Source organism: Oncorhynchus masou, chromosome 28, assembly GCF_036934945.1.
Source record: "Oncorhynchus masou masou isolate Uvic2021 chromosome 28, UVic_Omas_1.1, whole genome shotgun sequence".
Lineage (NCBI taxonomy): Eukaryota > Metazoa > Chordata > Actinopteri > Salmoniformes > Salmonidae > Oncorhynchus > Oncorhynchus masou.
In genome coordinates, this window is record NC_088239.1 from 76,210,497 (window position 1) to 76,231,064 (window position 20,568).

General features: G+C 44.3%; 1 protein-coding gene across 5 annotated transcripts in view; it reads right to left on the minus strand.

Moving 5' to 3' along the window:
- Positions 1-20,568, minus strand: part of dennd1a (DENN/MADD domain containing 1A) — a 153,878-nt gene that overhangs the window by 47,744 nt on the left and 85,566 nt on the right. For all 5 annotated transcript variants that reach the window (XM_064943393.1, XM_064943390.1, XM_064943392.1 and 2 more), the window contains exons 6-9: positions 14,964-15,033; positions 12,404-12,484; positions 6,985-7,038; positions 3,295-3,405 (exon numbers count right to left, since the gene is read on the minus strand). In XM_064943393.1, coding sequence (XP_064799465.1) covers positions 3,295-3,405; positions 6,985-7,038; positions 12,404-12,484; positions 14,964-15,033 — 316 coding nt within the window. The remainder of the gene's footprint in view (positions 1-3,294; positions 3,406-6,984; positions 7,039-12,403; positions 12,485-14,963; positions 15,034-20,568) is intronic.

Sequence of the window (20,568 nt, forward strand, 5' to 3'; positions counted from 1 at the left end):
AAGGAATAGAGGTCTCCCAATATTCACTGATATGTTAAAGGAATAGAGGTCTCCCAATATTCACTGATATGTTAAAGGAATAGAGGTCTCCCATTATTCACTGATATGTTAAAGGAATAGAAGTCTCCCCATATTCACTGATATGTTAAAGGAATAGAGGTCTCCACATATTCACTGATATGTTAAAGGAATAGAGGTCTCCCATTATTCACTGATATGTGAAAGGAATAGAGGTCTCCCCATATTCACTGATATGTTAAAGGAATAGAGGTCTCCCATTATTCACTGATATGTTAAAGGAATAGAGGTCTCCTCATATTCACTGATATGCTAAAGGAATAGAGGTCTCCCATTATTCACTGATATGTTAAAGGAATAGAGGTCTCCCCATATTCACTGATATGTTAAAGGAATAGAGGTCTCCCCATATTCACTGATATGTTAAAGGAATAGAGGTCTCCCATTATTCACTGATATGTTAAAGGAATTGGTCTCCCCATATTCACTGATATGTTAAAGGAAAAGAGGTCTCCCATTATTCACTGATATGTTAAAGGAATAGAGGTCTCCCATTATTCACTGATATGTTAAAGGAATAGAGGTCTCCCCATATTCACTGATATGTTAAAGGAATAGAGGTCTCCCATTATTCACTGATATGTTAAAGGAATAGGTCTCCCCATATTCACTGATATGTTAAAGGAAAAGAGGTCTCCCATTATTCACTGATATGTTAAAGGAATAGAGGTCTCCCATTATTCACTGATATGTTAAAGGAATAGAGGTCTCCCCATATTCACTGATATGTTAAAGGAATAGAGGTCTCCCATTATTCACTGATATGTTAAAGGAATAGAGGTCTCCCCATATTCACTGATATGTTAAAGGAATAGAGGTCTCCCCATATTCACTGATATGTTAAAGGAATAGAGGTCTCCCATTATTCACTGATATGTTAAAGGAATAGGTCTCCCCATATTCACTGATATGTTAAAGGAAAAGAGGTCTCCCATTATTCACTGATATGTTAAAGGAATAGAGGTCTCCCATTATTCACTGATATGTTAAAGGAATAGAGGTCTCCCCATATTCACTGATATGTTAAAGGAATAGAGGTCTCCCATTATTCACTGATATGTTAAAGGAATAGAGGTCTCCCATTATTCACTGATATGTTAAAGGAATAGAGGTCTCCCCATATTCACTGATATGTTAAAGGAATAGAGGTCTCCCATTATTCACTGATATGTTAAAGGAATAGAGGTCTCCCCATATTCACTGATATGTTAAAGGAATAGAGGTCTCCCATTATTCACTGATATGTTAAAGGAATAGAGGTCTCCCATTATTCACTGATATGTTAAAGGAATAGAGGTCTCCCATTATTCACTGATATGTTAAAGGAATAGAGGTCTCCCATTATTCACTGATATGTTAAAGGAATAGAGGTCTCCCCATATTCACTGATATGTTAAAGGAATAGTTAAAGGTCTCCCATTATTCACTGATATGTTAAAGGAATAGAGGTCTCCCATTATTCACTGATATGTTAAAGGAATAGAGGTCTCCCATTATTCACTGATATGTTAAAGGAATAGAGGTCTCCCCATATTCACTGATATGTTAAAGGAATAGAGGTCTCCCCATATTCACTGATATGTTAAAGGAATAGAGGTCTCCCCATATTCACTGATATGTTAAAGGAATAGAGGTCTCCCCATATTCACTGATATGTTAAAGGAATAGAGGTCTCCCCATATTCACTGATATGTTAAAGGAATAGAGGTCTCCACATATTCACTGATATGTTAAAGGAATAGAGGTCTCCCATTATTCACTGATATGTTAAAGGAATAGAGGTCTCCCATTATTCACTGATATGTTAAAGGAATAGAGGTCTCCCCATATTCTTCAAAGAACATGGTCATGTTTTGATGGAATGTAAAATAATTGTTATACCTCGCCATTCTAGAATAAGTCCTCTTTGCTACTACATGTTCAGGTGTAGCTTCTATACAAGCATCCACCCTGACAAGAGTATTTTCCCATTGGGCTTGTGAACAACTTCCCTTTTACAGTATGTGTTAAAAACAGCACATAATCTGGGCTTCGCTAATCAAAAACCCATACACACATTAGTAACTTTAACAGGCCGAGAGGGCAGGAGGGGCTTAATTATATAGTGCTGATATCACATAATGGAAGACTTAGGAATGCCTCATAAAAGCTTAATTGAAGACAATGCTTTGTATGGTACACAGTACAAGAAAAGAAGGCTTATTCAGGAAGTATTTACACCTCGACTTTTTCTACATTCACACAAAGTGGGAGTAAAATGGATTGAATTTAATTGAATTGATTGAATTATCTTTTTTTGTCAACGATCTATACCAAATACTCAAATAATGAAAAATTGGAAGAAAAATGTGAACACCCCCCCCCCAAATCTACCAATTTTGTGCCCTTCTTTGCAAGGCATTGGAAACCCTCCCTTGTCTTTGTGGTTGAATCTGTGTTTGTAATTCACTGCTCGACTGAGGGACCTTACAGATAATTGTATGTGTGGGGTACAGAGATCAGGTATTCATTCAAAAATCATTATTAAACACTATTATTGAACACAGAGTGAGTCCATGCAACGTATTGTGTAACTTGTTAAGCAAATGTTTACTCCTTAACTTATTAAGGCTTGCCATAACAAAGGGGTTGAATACTTATTGACTCAAGACATTTCAGCTTTTCATTTTAAATGAATTTGTAAAAATGTTTAAAAACATAATAACACTTTCACATTATTGGTATTGTGTGTTGGCCAGTGACAAAAATCTCAATTAAATCCATTTAACATTCAGGCTGTAACACAACAAAATGTGGAAAAAGTCAAGAGGTGTGAATAGTTTCTGAAGGCCCTGTACGTGTAAGGAGATTTTTTTAGCAGGTGACAAGCTCTTCAGACAGTCCTCTCTATACAAAAAGGCGTGAAGAGGGTTATAGCTTTAATGGTGGAGGGTACAACAAAAAATGTACCAGAAAATGTAAAGGGTTTAAAAATAGTATGTGGTTACAGTGGGGAAAAAACTGACAGATTCTCATCCACAATATCTTCAAATATTTCTGTTGGGAAAAAATGTAATAATTAAATCTGGGTGAACAACCATTTCATGCTGTGTCTTATTGCATGGTGGTGCAACAGTACCAAGCCAATCCTGTAAAATAGACACTCATTAATTAGTTGATATGCATGGAGAGAGTGAGAATAGAGGAGGAAGGGAGTGAAGGATCTACAGTACTTACGGTGCTTAGTTTGCTACAGCAGATGAGGATTCGACGCTCATAAAGCATACTAGCGTACAGATGGAGCATGTTATTGACATCTACGGCTACAAAATACTCTGTTAGGTTTCTCTGCAAGAAAAAACAAAGGCAAAAAGTCAAAAGAAAAAGAAAAAGGGGTAGAGGTTAGTTATGATAGCAAGGGCAGACCAATGACTGTATGACTAGTACAAGGCATCAACATGATTTACATAGCTGTTACAAAGGTATGGTATAGATATAACAGGTGAAGAATGGAACAGGAAGACACATTATTGTTTCAAATAAAACTTCTCTCTGTGATCATCGGCATGTAAGACAATTAAATAGCATACTTTAGACAGAACACATGAAATATGTCATGTATTTAAATATGTGATTTAGTCTGTATGTGTACTCTTATTGCTGCAAAATAAACTGACTCATTGAAGACATTGAAGTTTTCTGAATCTGAATATACATTGAGTGTACAAAACATTATGAACACCTTCCTAATACTGCGTTCCAGCCCCTTTCGCCCTCAGAACAGCCTCAAATAGTCAGGGCAAGGACCCTACAAGGTGTCGAAAGCATTCCACAGGGATGCTGGCCCATGTTGACTCCAATGCTTCCCATATTTGTGTCAAGTTGGCTGGATGTTCTTGGGTGGTGGAGCATTCTTGATACACACACAGTTGAGCTTGAAAAACCCAGCAGCGGTGCAGTTCTTGACACACTCAAACCGGTGCGCCTGGCACCTACTACCATACCCCGTTCAAAGGCACTTCAATCTTTTGTCTTGTCCATTCAACCTCTAAATGGCACACACACACAATCCATGTCTCAATTGTCCATGTCTTTAACCTGTCTCCTCCAATTCATTACCACTGAAGTGGATTTAACAAGTGACATCGATAAGGGATCATAGCTTTCACCTGGTCAGTCTATGTCATAGAAAGAGAAAAAATATGTTTGAAATAGGCATTCCACAAGTGATTTAGGTGAAATAAGCTGTAGTAGAAGAGATGTTTGTGTGCATGTGGGGGCGGCAGGTGGTTAGAGCGTTGGGCCAGTAACCAACAGGTTGCTGGATCGAATCCCCGAGCTGACAAGGTAAAAAATCTGTTGTTCTCTTCCTGAACAGGCAGTTAACCCACTGTTCCCCGGTAGGCCTTCATTGTAAATAAGAATTTGTTCTTAACTGACTTGCCTAGTTAAATAAGTTAAATCAAAAAAAATATATTTTTATTTTTAAATCTGTCATTCTCCAAACCTCCAGAAGCATTACTTCTGAAGACTACAGACTCCTCATTCGACACCTCTCCCTTCTGACTGGGGTTCACTTGTCTCCCGTCATGTCTCCTTCACACCTCCGTCACGTCTCCTTCACACCTCCTTCACGTCTCCTTCACACCTCCGTCACATCTCCTTCTACACCTCTCCCTTCTGACTGGGGTTCACTTGTCTCCCGTCACGTCTCCTTCACACCTCCGTCACGTCTCCTTCACGTCTCCTTCACGCCTCCTTCACGCCTCCGTCACGTCTCCGTCACGCCTCCGCCACGTCTCCTTCACGCCTCAGTCACGTCTCCTTCACGCCTCCGTCACGTCTCCTTCACGTCTCAGTCACGTCTCCTTTACGTCTCCGTCACATCTCCTTCACGCCTCCGTCACGTCTCCTTCACGCCTCCTTCACGCCTCCGTCACTTCTCCTTCACGCCTCAGTCACGTCTCCTTCACGCCTCCGTCACGTCTCCTTCCCACCTCCGTCACGTCTCCTTCACAACTCCGTCACGTCTCCTTCACGCCTCCGCCACGTCTCCTTCACGCCTCCGTCACGTCTCCTTCCCACCTCCGTCACGTCTCCTTCACAACTCCGTCACGTCTCCTTCACACCTCCGTCACGTCTCCTTCACACCTCCGTCACGTCGCCTTCACACCTCCGTCACGTCGCCTTCACACCTCCGTCACGTCTCCTTCACACCTCCGTCACGTCTCCTTCACGCCTCCTTCCGTCACGTCTCCTTCACACCTCCGTCACGTCTCCGTCACGTCTCCTTCACACCTCCGTCACGTCTCCTTCACACCTCCGTCACGTCTCCTTCACGTCTCCTTCACACCTCCGTCACGTCTCCTTCACACCTCCGTCACGTCTCCTTCACACCTCCGTCACGTCTCCTTCACACCTCCGTCACGTCTCCTTCACACCTCCGTCACGTCTCCTTCACACCTCCGTCACGTCTCCTTCACACCTCCGTCACGTCTCCTTCACACCTCCGTCACGTCTCCTTCACACCTCCGTCACGTCTCCTTCACACCTCCGTCACGTCTCCTTCACGTCTCCTTCTACACCTCTCCCTTCTGACTGGGGTTCACTTGTCTCCCGTCATGTCTCCTTCAAAACTCCGTCACGTCTCTTGTCAAGCTCTCCTTTTTCTGCGTTCTCTCTGTCTGTCTAAAGGCCCCCCAGAGAGGGAGATCTGGGGAGGGCTCACAGCCTTAGAGGACTAGCGAGGGCTGTCTGACGGCTAACAAACTACATGAGGCTACCGGTGGGAATTGGAAAAACGGGGAAATCAAACCAGATATTGATTGTTTTGACTCCTTCGAGCTGAAGCAATTGAATGAATGTCTAATGTTTGTGGGACTAGCGGTTTATTCATGCTACCCAAAGACCTACAGTAAACCTAACCCTAACACACAGACCTACAGTAAACCTAACCCTAACACACAGACCTACAGTAAACCTAACCCTAACACACAGACCTAGAGTAAACCTAACCCTAACACACAGACCTAGAGTAAACCTAACCCTAACACACAGACCTACAGTAAACCTAACCCTAACACACAGACCTAGAGTAAACCTAACCCTAACACACAGACCTAGAGTAAACCTAACCCTAACACACAGACCTACAGTAAACCTAACCCTAACACACAGACCTACAGTAAACCTAACCCTAACACACAGACCTACAGTAAACCTAACCCTAACACACAGACCTACAGTAAACCTAACCCTAACACACAGACCTACAGTAAACCTAACCCTAACACACAGACCTACAGTAAACCTAACCCTAACACAGACCTACAGTAAACCTAACCCTAACACACAGACCTACAGTAAACCTAACCCTAACACACAGACCTACAGTAAACCTAACCCTAACACACAGACCTACAGTAAACCTAACCCTAACACACAGACCTACAGTAAACCTAACCCTAACACACAGACCTACAGTAAACCTAACCCTAACACACAGACCTACAGTAAACCTAACCCTAACACACAGACCTACAGTAAACCTAACCCTATCACACAGACCTACAGTAAACCTAACCCTAACAAACAGACCTACAGTAAACCTAACCCTAACACACAGACCTACAGTAAACCTAACCCTAACACACAGACCTACAGTAAACCTAACCCTAACACACAGACCTACAGTAAACCTAACCCTAACACATAGGCCTATATGAACAGGGTGCATTGGGGACGTGGGTAGAGGGGAGTAACATTAATGTGTTCTTTCATATCAGATGAGATTGAGTGATATATTTTGGCATATCGTCAATAATTCCAAATGGATATTGTTAGTGGTGTGCTGCAAATGTCTTCCTAAACAGTGAACAATAAAGAACAGCAAATTCAAAATGAAGGGTGAAGGCCAAAGATACTCACGTTTTCAGGTATGCTGGGTAATTCCCTTGTGTCAGGCACAGTAAAGTAGGAATGCTAACGGGGACAAAGAAACACAGGGGGTAAAATTTGAGAGATTAAGGCATTTTAAGCCATCGCAGTTCATGAGAAAAGACAAACGCTAATAGGATTAGGAGTTAACGCTCAATAGTGTAAAGACATTCCATACACTGGAAAAACAGCCTTTTTCAACTTCCTGTTTCAACATGTTTTATTACATTTGATGTCTTATGAACACCTCCCTGTTCTCAATAACGGTAACAGCCCAGGGGATGGATGAAATAAAATACTATTTTATTCGTCACATGCTTTGTAAACAACAGGTGAGGACTAACAGTGAAATGCTTACATACGGCCCCTTCCCAACAATGCAGAGAGAAAGAAAATAGAGAAATAAAACAAGTAATAATAGGTACAAATGAGTAACGATAACTTGACTATTTACATACAAGGGGTCCCAGTACCAAGTTGATGTGTAGCGGGACAAGATAATTGAGTTAGATACACTAAATACACAAACGTATGTGGACACCCTTTCAAATGAGTGGATTTGGCTATTCAGCAACACGCATTGCTGACAGGTGTATAAAATCGAACACACAGCCATGCAATCTCCATAAACAAACATTGGCAGTAGAATGGCCTCACTGAAGAGTTCAGTGACTTTAAATGGTGGCACCGTTATTGGATGCCATCTTTCCAACAAGTAGGTTCATCAAATAAGATCACCATGCTCAATGCCAAGCACGCTTCATCATCTGGCAGTCCGACAGATGACTGGGTTTGGGGGATGCCAGGAGAACGCTACCTGCCCGAATGCATAGTGCCAACTGTCAAGTTTGGTGGAGGAATAATGGTCTGGGGCTGTTTTTCATCGTTCAGGCTTGGCCCTTAGTTCCAGTGAAGGGAAATCTTAACGCTCCAGCATACAATGACATTCTAGACGATTCCATGCTTACTACTTTGTGGCAATGCCCCTGTGCACAAAGCGAGGTCCATACTGAAATGGTTTGTAGAGATCGATTTGGAAGAACTTGACTGGCCTGCACAGAGCCCTGACCTGAACCCGATCCAACACTTTTGGGATGAATTGGAACGCCAGCTGCGAGCCAGGCCTAATCACCAAACATCAGTACCAGATCTCACTAATGCTCTTGTGGAAGCAAGACCCAGCAGCAATGTTGCAACATCTAGTGGCCTTCCCAGAAGAGTGGAGGCTATTATAGCAGCAAAGGCATGACCAACTCTATATTAACTCCCATAATTTTGCGATGAGATGTTCGACAAGCAGGTGTCCACATACTTTTGGTCATGTAGTGTATGTACATATAACTAGGAATAAAGTGACAGATAGTAAACAGTAGCAGCAGCTTATGAGATTGGTCAAAAAAGTGAGCGCAAAAATGGGTCAATGCTGTTAGTACGAGTAACTATTTGGTTAACTATACAACTAACTATTTAACAGTCTTATGGTTTGGGGATAGAAGCTGTTCAGGGTCCTGTTGGTTCCAGACATGGTGCACTGGTAGCGCTTGCCGTGTAGTAGCAGAGAGAACAGTTTATGACTTGGGCGGCTAGAGTCTGACAATTTTAGAGCCTTCTTCTGACACTGCCTGGAATAGAGGTCCTGGATGGCAGGAAGCTCGGCCTCAGTGATGTACAGGGCCGGACGCACCACCTGTAAGGCACTACACCCTGTAGTGCCTTTGGGTCAGATGCTAACAGTTGCCATACCAAGCGGTGATGCAGCCAGTCAAGATGCTCTCAATGGTACAGCTGTAGAACCTTTTGAGGATCTGAGGCCCATGACAAATCTTTTCAGCCTCTTGAGGGGAAGAGGTGTTCTCGTGCCCTCTTCACAACTGTGTTGCTATGTTTGGACCACGATATATACTTAGTGATGTGGACACTGTGGTTTCTTGAAGCTCTGGACCCGCTTCACTTCAGCTCCGTTAATGTGAATGGGGTTATGCTCGGCCATCCGTTTCCTAATGTCCATGATCAGCTCCTTTGTCTTGCTGACATTGAGGCACAGGTTGTTGTCCTGGCACCACACTGCCAGGTCTCTGACCTCCTCCCTATAGGCTGTCTCATCGTCGTCAGTGATCAGGCCTACCATGCAATTGCCACGCAATTGTTGGTGAACAGGGAGGCCAGGAGGGGACTAAGCACACACCCCTGAGGGCCCCCGTGTTCAGGGTAAGCGTGGCAGATGTGTTGTTGCCTACCCTCACACCACCTGGGGGCGACCCGTCAGGAAGTCCACGATCCAGTTGCAGCGGGAGGTGTTCGGTCCCAGGGTCCTTAGCAAAGTGATGAGCTTGGAGGGCACTATGATGTTGAACGCTAAGCTGTAGTCAATGAACAGCATTCTCACGTAGGTGTTCCTTCTGTCTAGGTGGGAAAGGGCAGTGTGAAGTGCAATAGAGACTGCACCATCTGTGGATCTGTTGGAGCCGTATGCGAACTGGAGTGGGTCCAGGGTGCCTGGTATGATGGTCATTTAGACAGGTTACCTTCTAGGGCACAGGGACTATGGTGGTCTGTTTGAAGCATGTAGGTATTAAAGACAAGGTCAGGGAGAGGTCGAAAAAGTGAAGAAAGTTGCGCCCTGGTACTTCGTCTGGCCCTCCGGCTTGTGAATGTTAACCTGTTAAAAGGTCTTACTCACATCGGTTATGGAGTGCATGATGACACAGTCATCCGGAACAGCTGGTGATCTCACTTATGGTTCAGTGTTGCTTGCCTCGAAGCGAGCATAGAAGGGATTTAGCTCGTCTGGTAGGCATGAGTCACTGAGCAGCTCGCTGTTGGGTTTGCCTTTGTAATCCTTGATGGTTTGCAAGCCCTGACACATCAGATGAGCACCAGAGTCGGTGTAGTAGGATTCAATGTTAGTCATGTATTGTCGCTTTGCAGGGTAAGGATAGTAAGGTGGGTCTGACAGATATCTCATGGAGAAGGTGTCTGCAGACTGACGGTATGATAATAAACTCAGCTCCTTTGCTGGGAGTGGGGAAAGACGAGCGAAGAAAGTGATGCACTCACTACTTCCTCTATATCCCTGCGTCTGATGCCAAGATCACTGACAGAACCGTCTCCTCTATTTTGTTGGGTGTAAACTCTGTCTCACTCCATTGCACGTGAAACGCTTTGAGTAGGCACCCTAACATGGAGCTCTGAGGGATTCCTAAAAATCCTTCAAATGGAACGGCCTGTGTTGTCCCATCATGCAGGACAGCTGAGGGATAAGCCTTTGAGGGTCGGGGAAATGGTGCCCCACTCGGCAGGGGTGGCAGCCTTGGTGCTCCCCCCATTGAACCCACAACTGACCCGAAAACAGTCGGCAAAAATCAAAGCATCCTCTATGAAGGATAATAACTGCAACCTACAGTTAAAGTCAGAAGTTTACATACACTTAGGTTGGAGTCATTAAAACTCATTTTTCAACCACTCCACAAAATTCTCGTTAACAAACTACAGTTTTGGCAAGTCGGTTAGGACATCTACTTTGTGCATGACACAAGTAATTTTTCCAACAATTGTTTACAGACAGATTATTTCACTTATAATTCACTGTATCATAATTCTAGTGGGTAAGAAGTTTACATATACTAAGTTGACTGTGCCTTTAAACAGCTTGGAAAATTCCAGAAAATGATGTCATGGCTTTAGAAGCTTCTGATAGGCTAATTGACATCATTTGAGTCAATTGGAGGTGTCCCTGTGGATGTATTTCAAGGCCTACCTTCAAACTCAGTGCCTCTGCTTGACATGATGGGAAAATCAAAAGAAATCAGCCAAGACCTCAGAAAAAAAATTGTAGACCTCCATAAGTCTGGATCATCCTTGGGAGAAATTTCCAAACGCCTGAAGGTACCACATTCATCTCTACAAACAATAGTACACAAGTATAAACACCATGGGACCATGCAGCCGTCATACCACTCAGGAAGGAGACGAGTTCTGTCTCCTAGAGATGAACATATTTTGTTGCGAAAAGTGTAACTCAATCCCAGAACAGCAAAGGACCTTGTGAAGATGCTGGAGGAAACAGGTACAAAAGTATCTATATCCACAGTAAAACGAGTCCTATATCAACATAACCTGAAAGGCTGCTCAGCAAGGAAGAAGCCAATGTTCCAAAACTGCCATAAAAAAGACACACTACAGTTTGCAATTGCACATGGGGACGAAGATCATACTTTTTGGAGAAATGTCCTCTGGTCTGATGAAACAAAAATAGAACTGTTTGGCCATAATGACCATTGTTATGTTTGGAGGAAAAAGGGGGAGGCTTGCAAAGCCGAAGAAAACCATCACAACCGTGAAGCACAGGGGTGGCAGCATCATATTGTGGGGATGCTTTGCTGCAGGAGGGACTGGTGCACTTCACAAAATAGATGGCATCATGAGGCAGGAAGATTATGTGGATATATTGAAGCAACATCTCAAGACATCAGTCAGGAAGTTAAAGCTTGGTCGCAAATGGGTCTTCCAAATGGACAATGACCCCAAGCATACTTCCAAAGTTGTGGCCATCACAATGCCCTGACCTCAACCCTATAGAACATTTGTGGGCAGAACTGAAAAAGCGTGTGCGAGCAAGGAGGCCTAAAAATTCCCCCAACTTATTGTGGGAAGCTTGTGGAAGGCTATCCAAAATGTTTGACCAAGTTGAACAATTTAAAGGCAATGCTACCAAATTCAAATTGAGTGTATGTAAACTTCTGACCCACTGGGAAAATAATTCGCTCTACTATTATTCTGACATTTCACATTTAAAAAAAAAAAATGGTGGTCCTAGCTGACCTAAAACAGGGAATTTTTACTTGGATTAAATGTCAGGAACTGTGAAAAATTGAGTTAAAATATATTTGGCTAAGGTGTATGTAAACTTTTGACTTCAACTGTATCTCAAAGCACCCACTATAAAGGATAAGGCTGTACTTCACTGACCCAATGGCCAGGAGATGGGATATATTGATGTATTCTGCAACAACAACAAAACACATACTATAGGTGTATATACTGTGTGATAAATGTAGATATCTAAAGGGGGTTTCAAGAGACAGGTGCAAGAATGGTATTGCCTCAAGAGAGACATTGTTTTTGGCATTGTGACAAGTTAAGCAGTGCTTTTGGAACATTGCCACAGCACTCAAAGTTCAAATAACTTGAACTTTCACCCACTGCCGCACCTGACCCTACGGCTCTTGGCACCTTGCTTGTATCATGTGAAGGGCCCTGAAGTGTGATGATGTTAGCTAATTCTGCAACCTTGCTAATGAGCCGTGAATTTTAAGCATAATGGACAACTAGTGATCGAAGATTTGAATGTGTTGCTCCTCTGATAAGGTGGCCAGCCATGAAGTCTACGGGGAGTTGGTCAAAGTCTTACCACGCTAAGATGGACTGGCACTCCAGGATCAGGGATGGGGAGTGTATGGAGTGACTCCAGCAGCTCTCGCCACTGACTCTCCTGAAACACACAAACAGACACTACAATCTCACACGATGCCCCACAGGAACCCTATTATAAATAGCAACAGGAACAAAATGTTTAAGCAAACAAAATAGCTGACAATATCCCCTTCTTATAATATTACGGCATCTCTGAGGAAATAACCAATCGCCTACAGACTTGAAAGCGCTCCCAGTACATTGTACTTTGACAACAAAACATATCTTAATCCATATGTTAATGGCTGTCGATGCTACAGTATAATCTCTGTTCACTATCGCCCAGGTATAGGGCCGTGTCTGCTATCGCCCAGGTATAGGGCCGTGTCTGCTATCGCCCAGGTATAGGGCCGTGTCTGCTATCTCCCAGGTATAGGGCCGTGTCTGCTATCTCCCAGGTATAGGGCCGTGTCTGCTATCGCCCAGGTATAGGGCCGTGTCTGCTATCGCCCAGGTATAGGGCCGTGTATCGCCCAGGTATAGGGCCGTGTCTGCTATCGCCCAGGTATAAGGCCGTGTCTGCTATCGCCCAGGTATAGGGCCGTGTCTGCTATCGCCCAGGTATAGGGCCGTGTCTGCTATCGCCCAGGTATAGGGCCGTGTCTGCTATCGCCCAGGTATAGGGCCGTGTCTGCTATCGCCCAGGTATAGGGCCGTGTCTGCTATCGCCCAGGTATAGGGCCGTGTCTGCTATCTCCCAGGTATAGGGCCGTGTCTGCTATCGCCCAGGTATAGGGCCGTGTCTGCTATCGCCCAGGTATAGGGCCGTGTCAGGTATCGCCCAGGTATAGGGCCGTGTCTGCTATCGCCCAGGTATAGGGCCGTGTCATCGCCCAGGTATAGGGCCGTGCCCATATAGGGGCCGTGTCTGCCATCGCCCAGGTATAGGGCCGTGTCTGCCATCGCCCAGGTATAGGGCCGTGTCTGCCATCGCCCAGGTATAGGGCCGTGTCTGCCATCGCCCAGGTATAGGGCCGTGTCTGCCATCGCCCAGGTATAGGGCCGTGTCTGCCATCGCCCAGGTATAGGGCCGTGCCTGCCATCGCCCAGGTATAGGGCCGTGTCTGCCATCGCCCAGGTATAGGGCCGTGTCTGCCATCGCCCAGGTATAGGGCCGTGTGTCTGCCAGGTATATCTGCCCAGGTATAGGGCCGTGTCTGCCATCGCCCAGGTATAGGGCCGTGTCTGCTATCGCCCAGGTATAGGGCCGTGTCTGCCATCGCCCAGGTATAGGGCCGTGTCGCCCAGGTATAGGGCCGTGTCTGCCATCTCCCAGGTATAGGGCCGTGTCTGCTATCTCCCAGGTATAGGGCCGTGTCTGCTATCTCCCAGGTATAGGGCCGTGTCTGCTATGGCCCAGGTATAGGGCCGTGTCTGCTATCGCCCAGGTATAGGGCCGTGTCTGCTATCTCCCAGGTATAGGGCCGTGTCTGCTATCTCCCAGGTATAGGGCCGTGTCTGCTATCTCCTAGGTATAGGGCCGTGTCTGCTATCTCCCAGGTATAGGGCCGTGTCTGCTATCTCCCAGGTATAGGGCTGTGTCTGCTATCTCCCAGGTATAGGGCTGTGTCTGCTATCTCCCAGGTATAGGGCTGTGTCTGCTATCTCCCAGGTATAGGGCTGTGTCTGCTATCGCCCAGGTATAGGGCTGTGTCTGCTATCTCCCAGGTTTATGGCTTTGTCTGACAACCATAAACAGCAAGAATGTAAAGCAAAGAATGAGGCTTGAACAGATGTTTGCCAAAGTGCTCTGAATACATTACTTAAAATGTCTGAATGCCTGTCGATTAAGCTCAATTTGATTTGAATCCTATAATCATTATTTAAGTCTCTTTTGGATAATGTGCTTTTAAGTTGTTTGGTTTTCAGCATCACCTACGTGTGCTGAGAGAGTGATGTGTTTGTTAATATTTTTTGTATTACACAGTCAGCAGAAAGAGTTGAAGGGAAAATGAGAGGAGTTGAATGTCACTCTTGACATCTATTTTCTATTGAGAGAAAAGGTGAGAAATAAGCTGTCCCCAGACAGAAAGAGAGAGAGGAAAGAGAGGTAGGGAGAGACAGTGAGTGAGTGAGTGAGTGAGTGAGTGAGTGAGTGAGTGAGTGAGTGAGTGAGTGAGTGAGTGTGATGTTTGTCAGTAGGGTGGCAGCTCTGACAGAGGGGACACCGCTTTAATATTAGATGGGATGGCTGTCACCCAAGACACAGGCCAAGAAAAAGATAAAGAAAGGTGACAGTCTTTCTACTGCAGTGGAATTCTCTTTCTGCCTCTACCTACTCTAATGAAGACCAAGGGCCGAAACACATTGGTTTTTACTTTTAATAATAAACAAACTTTTGTATCAGGAGTTGCTAAATCTCCTCTATACCTACCTCAATCAAATGTATTTTATTATAGAAAGCCCTTTTTACATCATCAGTTGTGACCTAAGTAGATAACAAGGTTCACCCTAACTACAATGACCACTTTTATTTTGATTTAATTGAGAATACTGACCTGGCCTTTGATTGTGTAGTCAGCGAGGATATTGAGCAGCTTGTAGAATACCTCAAACCAGGGCAGATAGCTGGAATAAAATAAATACAGAGAATTTCAGGGTAACAATCTCAAATCAAATGTATTTGTCACATACACATGGTTAGCAGATGTTAATGCGAGTGTAGCGAAATGCTTGTGCTTCTAGTTCCGACAATGCAGTAATAACCAACGAGTAATCTAACTAACAATTCCACAACTACTACCTTATACACACAAGTGTAAAGGGATAAAGAATATGTACATAAAGATATATGAATGAGTGATGGTACAGAACGGCATAGGCAAGATGCAGTAGATGGTATCGAGTACAGTATATACATATGAGATGAGTAATGTAGGGTATGTAATTTGTAATCTCTATGAACTGATGTGTCTAATGCATTATAAATGAATTTATAACAACTTCCTCACACATCATTATAGCGCTTATCTTTTGTCATTGGTGAATATAATGTTTCCTATCATCATTGTTTGGTTATATTTCACTTATTGTCATCCCTTGTACATCTCCCTGGTCCCATCCCACACCATGGAAAGAAATGTGAACAATAGGGGAAATAGCTGTCATCAAGACAGTTATATCTAAGCGTGAAAGAGAAGGGAGGGTGGACCGAACAGTGGTGTGTTCTCTCCTCTCCAGTGGTTCTTCTTCACTGTCTGGTTCTCACTCACTGAGTCATTCATCTGACAGCAGCTGTGCGTGTGCGCGTGCGTGTGTGTAGAGAAGCAACATCCAAGAAGGAGCTGCACTACAGGATATAGACCTCCAGCAGAGGACAAGGAGCAGCTACGCAAGGAGAGACTCAATACCTGAAAGGTCCAACCACCAACCACCACTCACCCCTGCCCAAACTGCACCAAAATATGTGGCTCGCGGATCGACCTCTACAGCCATCTGAAGACCCACAAATAGAAGACCCCATGGAAGATAATCATACTCTTACTCGAGTGATCACTTATGATGTGTGTGTGTGTGTGCGTGTGCGCGTGTGTGCATGCGTGCGCGTGTGTGTGTGTGTGCGGCCAGCAATAAGCATTCAGTGAGTATCCTTCAGGCTCGTCCAGAATACAGAACAGGAGCCGTACTCTCCATCTCCACCTGTGGCCCTGAGGGTGACCGAGTAAAAGAGAGAAAGAAGAGAGGTATAGGGGTTAGAGAGGGGAGTGTGTAGGTGAAGAGGAAAGAGAGAAGAGGAAGAGAGAAGAGGAAGAGAGAAGGAGAAGAGGAAGAGAGAAGAGGAAGAGGGAAAAAGGGGAAGGAGGTAGCCAAAGGTAAACGAAAGATGTCTGATAGAAGCCAGCATCCATCTCTCTCCCTCTATCTCTCTTTCTCTCTGCCACACGTCCCGGTCCTCCGAGCGACGTCATCGAAAAGTCCTCAGCCCTAATTAGAATGTCTCGACAAGAGACACACCACCGGCTGAGGCTTGTTGCTTCGCCGAGTGAGACCGGGACGGGCTTGGCGGCACGCTGAAATGTCACAGTTCCCTCATTACGGAGACAGGTTTAACGGGCGAGCTGCCGGCAACGGTAATTTGACTGGGCTCGTTTTTATTTACATTCGGAGAGACTGGCGAGGTGGCTGATTGCGAGGCTACACCTCCTCCTCGCCTTTAATTGCGACCGGCAGTCGGCCGTGAATGTGCCCGCCAAGAAGGGCTCTCTCCAGCGGCGGACTTGCTCATTACCGTAGCGGACATTGCCACAAGCTTCACCAACCCTCCCCTCTCCCACCACCCACCGTCTCCCTCCCCTCGCTCCAGAACCCACCGCCTACACCAACTGTCTCCCTGACGACTTTGTACTTAATCCCCCTTTGGCCTTCATCCAGGTCGTATTCAAAGATTATATTTCTGTATTTAAATTATATGAAAAGAGTGCAACTTTGGATTTTATCAATACAGAAAACAGCAGAGAATAAATTAGTTTTGCCCATCTAGCAGTGCAGATCCGCTCATCTTAAGTTTGAGATGGCTTTAAAACTACAACAACACTTTTGCTCTTTTCATGCTCTGCCAGTATGGATATACTGTGGTACCTGTCTTGGTATCGATTACCAGTAGTGTTGACCGCTAAAAGCTGGAGAAGACCTGGGCAACATTTAGTGTATCAGAGTTTATTGGCTTAAAAGCAACCAAGCAGAAAAGCCTCTAAACTAATTTGACAAACCAGACTGTTGATTCACCCACAATTTAAAAACAAATAATAAATCTGAGATTATTGTGGGGGTTGTTTGAGAAGGTTTGAATCCTAAGAAACCTGCCTACAAACAGTTTGAAGTACAATATCAACAGAGCTGCTGTAGTAGGTCAAAGCTGTGTGCTGGAAAATCTTGGTAAAGCATGGGTGGAATAGGCATTTCCTTTCTTTTTCGACTTATCAGATACATCATTATTATAAACAACAACAGGCCGGCTTTACTGGAAAACCCACTTGGAAATTAAACTGCAAAAAAAATCCTAAATGACCTAGCAGGTGTCAGTTGCATTCTATGTAGTTATAATCAAGTCTGTGTGACTCATTAGCTCTGGGGAGGATCAGATCTCAAGCAGATCCCAAGAGAGATTACCCACCACGGCAAACCACCTCCGCTACAGAGGTTTTCAACAAGTGAGAAAAGTTGGAACTCTTGAAGTTTCTACGGCTACAGTAGCCTTTCCTGTTGCCTCCCTCCCTCCCTCCGTCCCTCCGTCCCATGCAGAGCTGTGAGCAGTATCGAGCTGGCGCAGCCAAGGCGTGATGCGATATGTTACCCAAGTCTACGTGTCTCACTCCCCTCCCAACCCCCCCTGTCTGTGCGCATGTGTCTGTCTGGGGAAAAGGCCTGGTTCGATCTTCTCACGGCAAGCCAAAGCCACACGGAATACACATACTTTTCTCCCCAGTGGCTTTAACCCTGGTTCCCGACCAGCTTTTCAATCTGTTTATAGAAGTGTGGGAGAGGTGTTTTTTTATACAAAGCTGCAAGGTGCTCTGGTCGGGTCTATTTGTAATAAAAATAAATAAAAGGATACGCTAAAATATGCCATGCATTTTTTAATTGAGTGAAAAAAAGGGGGAGGATTTTAGTATGGAGGATACGAGGTAAGTATGTGACCTGCATGCACAGCAGCAACCGATTCTGTTATGGGTGCAGAGTTTATGTACCGGGGGCCGCTCGCGGGTTCTTTAGTATTCTGCATTTCATTAGCCCAGATGAGCGCTCAACATCCTTGACTCTGCGAGCGGGATCAGTGTTGGGAGCTAGGATTATTCCAGGCTCTACACCCTCCTCCGCTCCATCTCTCCCTTTCCTCCCCTCCACCCCTCCACCCCTCCTCCCCTCCACCCCTCCACCCCTCCCGACCTCAGCTACTGCCTCTTAATGAGGCCTGGCCATGAATCCATTACTCACTAATGTGTCAGAGAGCATCAACAATGGCCCATGATAGAAATGCAGAGGGGTTATGATAGGTTTGGCCAATGATCACTGGAATGCAAAAAGCAGCGGTGGTGGAGTAGATATCAGGAATCAGATCCAAATGTGCAGCCGGGTATCAGTTTAAACCTGTCACATTGTGACGCATTTGCAAAACGATACGCATGAAAATGAGCATCAATGAGCTTTGCAGCCAACCGCTGCTAGGTTGTTCGTTCAAGTCTGTTCGAGGCGCAAACATAAAACTGTATTAATTAAAGTAATCTTGGTTGTGATTTAGACGTTATTTGTTGTCCTTTTGAGAGCATACATTTACTTTTATGTGGAAGGCTAGGTAGCTACATAAGGGAAAAAGTGGATGGATGGATGCTAGATTTCAATCCTAAGGGGTCAAATGACTCTTGAGGATGAAGCTTTCCTCTTATTAAAGGAACAGTCATGTCGGCAGATTTGTGTCTAATTAGCATGTCAATAGACGGTAAATAGAATGAAGTCATGTTTTTCTCTTCCCGGTGACACTGCGGAGGTGTATGTGTAATGCGCTGTATAAGATCATATAACATGGTTCTGAAGCCATTTTAACTGCCTTTAACAAAGTAAATTTATTGCATAGAAATATCAGTTTATATTTCAATAATTACACACCACAAAACACAGCGAGAGTAGATTTAATTGCTTGCTTACTTTGTAGAGACTGCTTTGTAGATAGTGAAGGTCAACAGCACTATGCCACAGTAGACCAAACGGCATTCGCCACAGACAAAACACTCCCTGTGTTTCAATTCAGTGCTTTTGTTGATAGTCTACAGGATAAAGACGGCAGAGACACTTAAGATTTTCAACCCAAAACCTGAATGACCTCCTGATTAAATAATAACGTAACCCACCAGGGTTAAATAATAACGTAATCCACCAGGGTTAAATAATAACGTAACCCACCAGGGTTAAATACTAACGTAACCCACCAGGGTTAAATAATAACGTAATCCACCAGGGTTAAATAATAACGTAACCCACCAGGGTTAAATAATAACGTAACCCACCAGGGTTAAATACTAACGTAACCCACCAGGATTAAATACTAACGTAACCCACCAGGGTTAAATACTAACGTAACCCACCAGGGTTAAATAATAACGTAACCCACCAGGGTTAAATAATAACGTAACCCACCAGGGTTAAATAATAACGTAACCCACCAGGGTTAAATACTAACGTAACCCAACAGGGTAAAATATTAACGTAACCCACCAGGGTTAAATAATAACGTAACCCACCAGGGTTAAATAATAACGTAACCCACCAGGGATAAATAATAACGTAACCCACCAGGGATAAATAATAACGTAACCCACCAGGGTTAAATAATAACGTAACCCACCAGGGTTAAATAATAACGTAACCCACCAGGGTTAAATAATAACGTAACCCACTAGGCTCCAAAAAAACCTGCAAAAATCCATTAAGATTTATTTTTAATATAATTTGATTAGCTGCTATTAGCTTCCTTTTTCTCCAAAGGTCCGTTTTTCATTTGCCTAGCCAGATTTGGAGAAACATCTGTTTCGCTAAGCTTTATGGGTGACTGTGTTAAAGAATGCCATGCGAGGGAAACTAAAGTGCTGCTGGAAGTTAATTGACTCATTTGAAATGGGGCATCTGCTCGTCGTTTGTTAGCCGCAGACGCTTTTGTGTTCCCTGGGAATAAGGACACATGCCTGACGAAGGATTGAAGGGGGGAAAGTGTCACACGGACCCAGAAAGCATATACACCTTCATAAGATCGCTGAGCAGTTGTCTTGCTGGGTGAAGACTTGTATTGACAGCTCATAGTCAATGGTAAGATGGAGAAGAATGTTAAGCATTACTTCTGTGATATTTTACATCAGGGGATATTAAATAATATTGAATTGAACTCCAATGACTTGAGAGGTCAAGAAAGAGGTGGAAGAAGACATGGAGGAAGAAATTAAGTCAAGAGTCAAGGTCCAAGAGAGGGAGCAGTTGTGACAGCGGTTTGCCTGCATGGTGACATCTCTATCATGCTCTCAGAGTCCTCCGCATCTATATTCTGGACAGGGCTTTCTTATAATAACCACACAATGTCCCAGGGCTTTCATATAATAACCACACAATGTCCCAGGG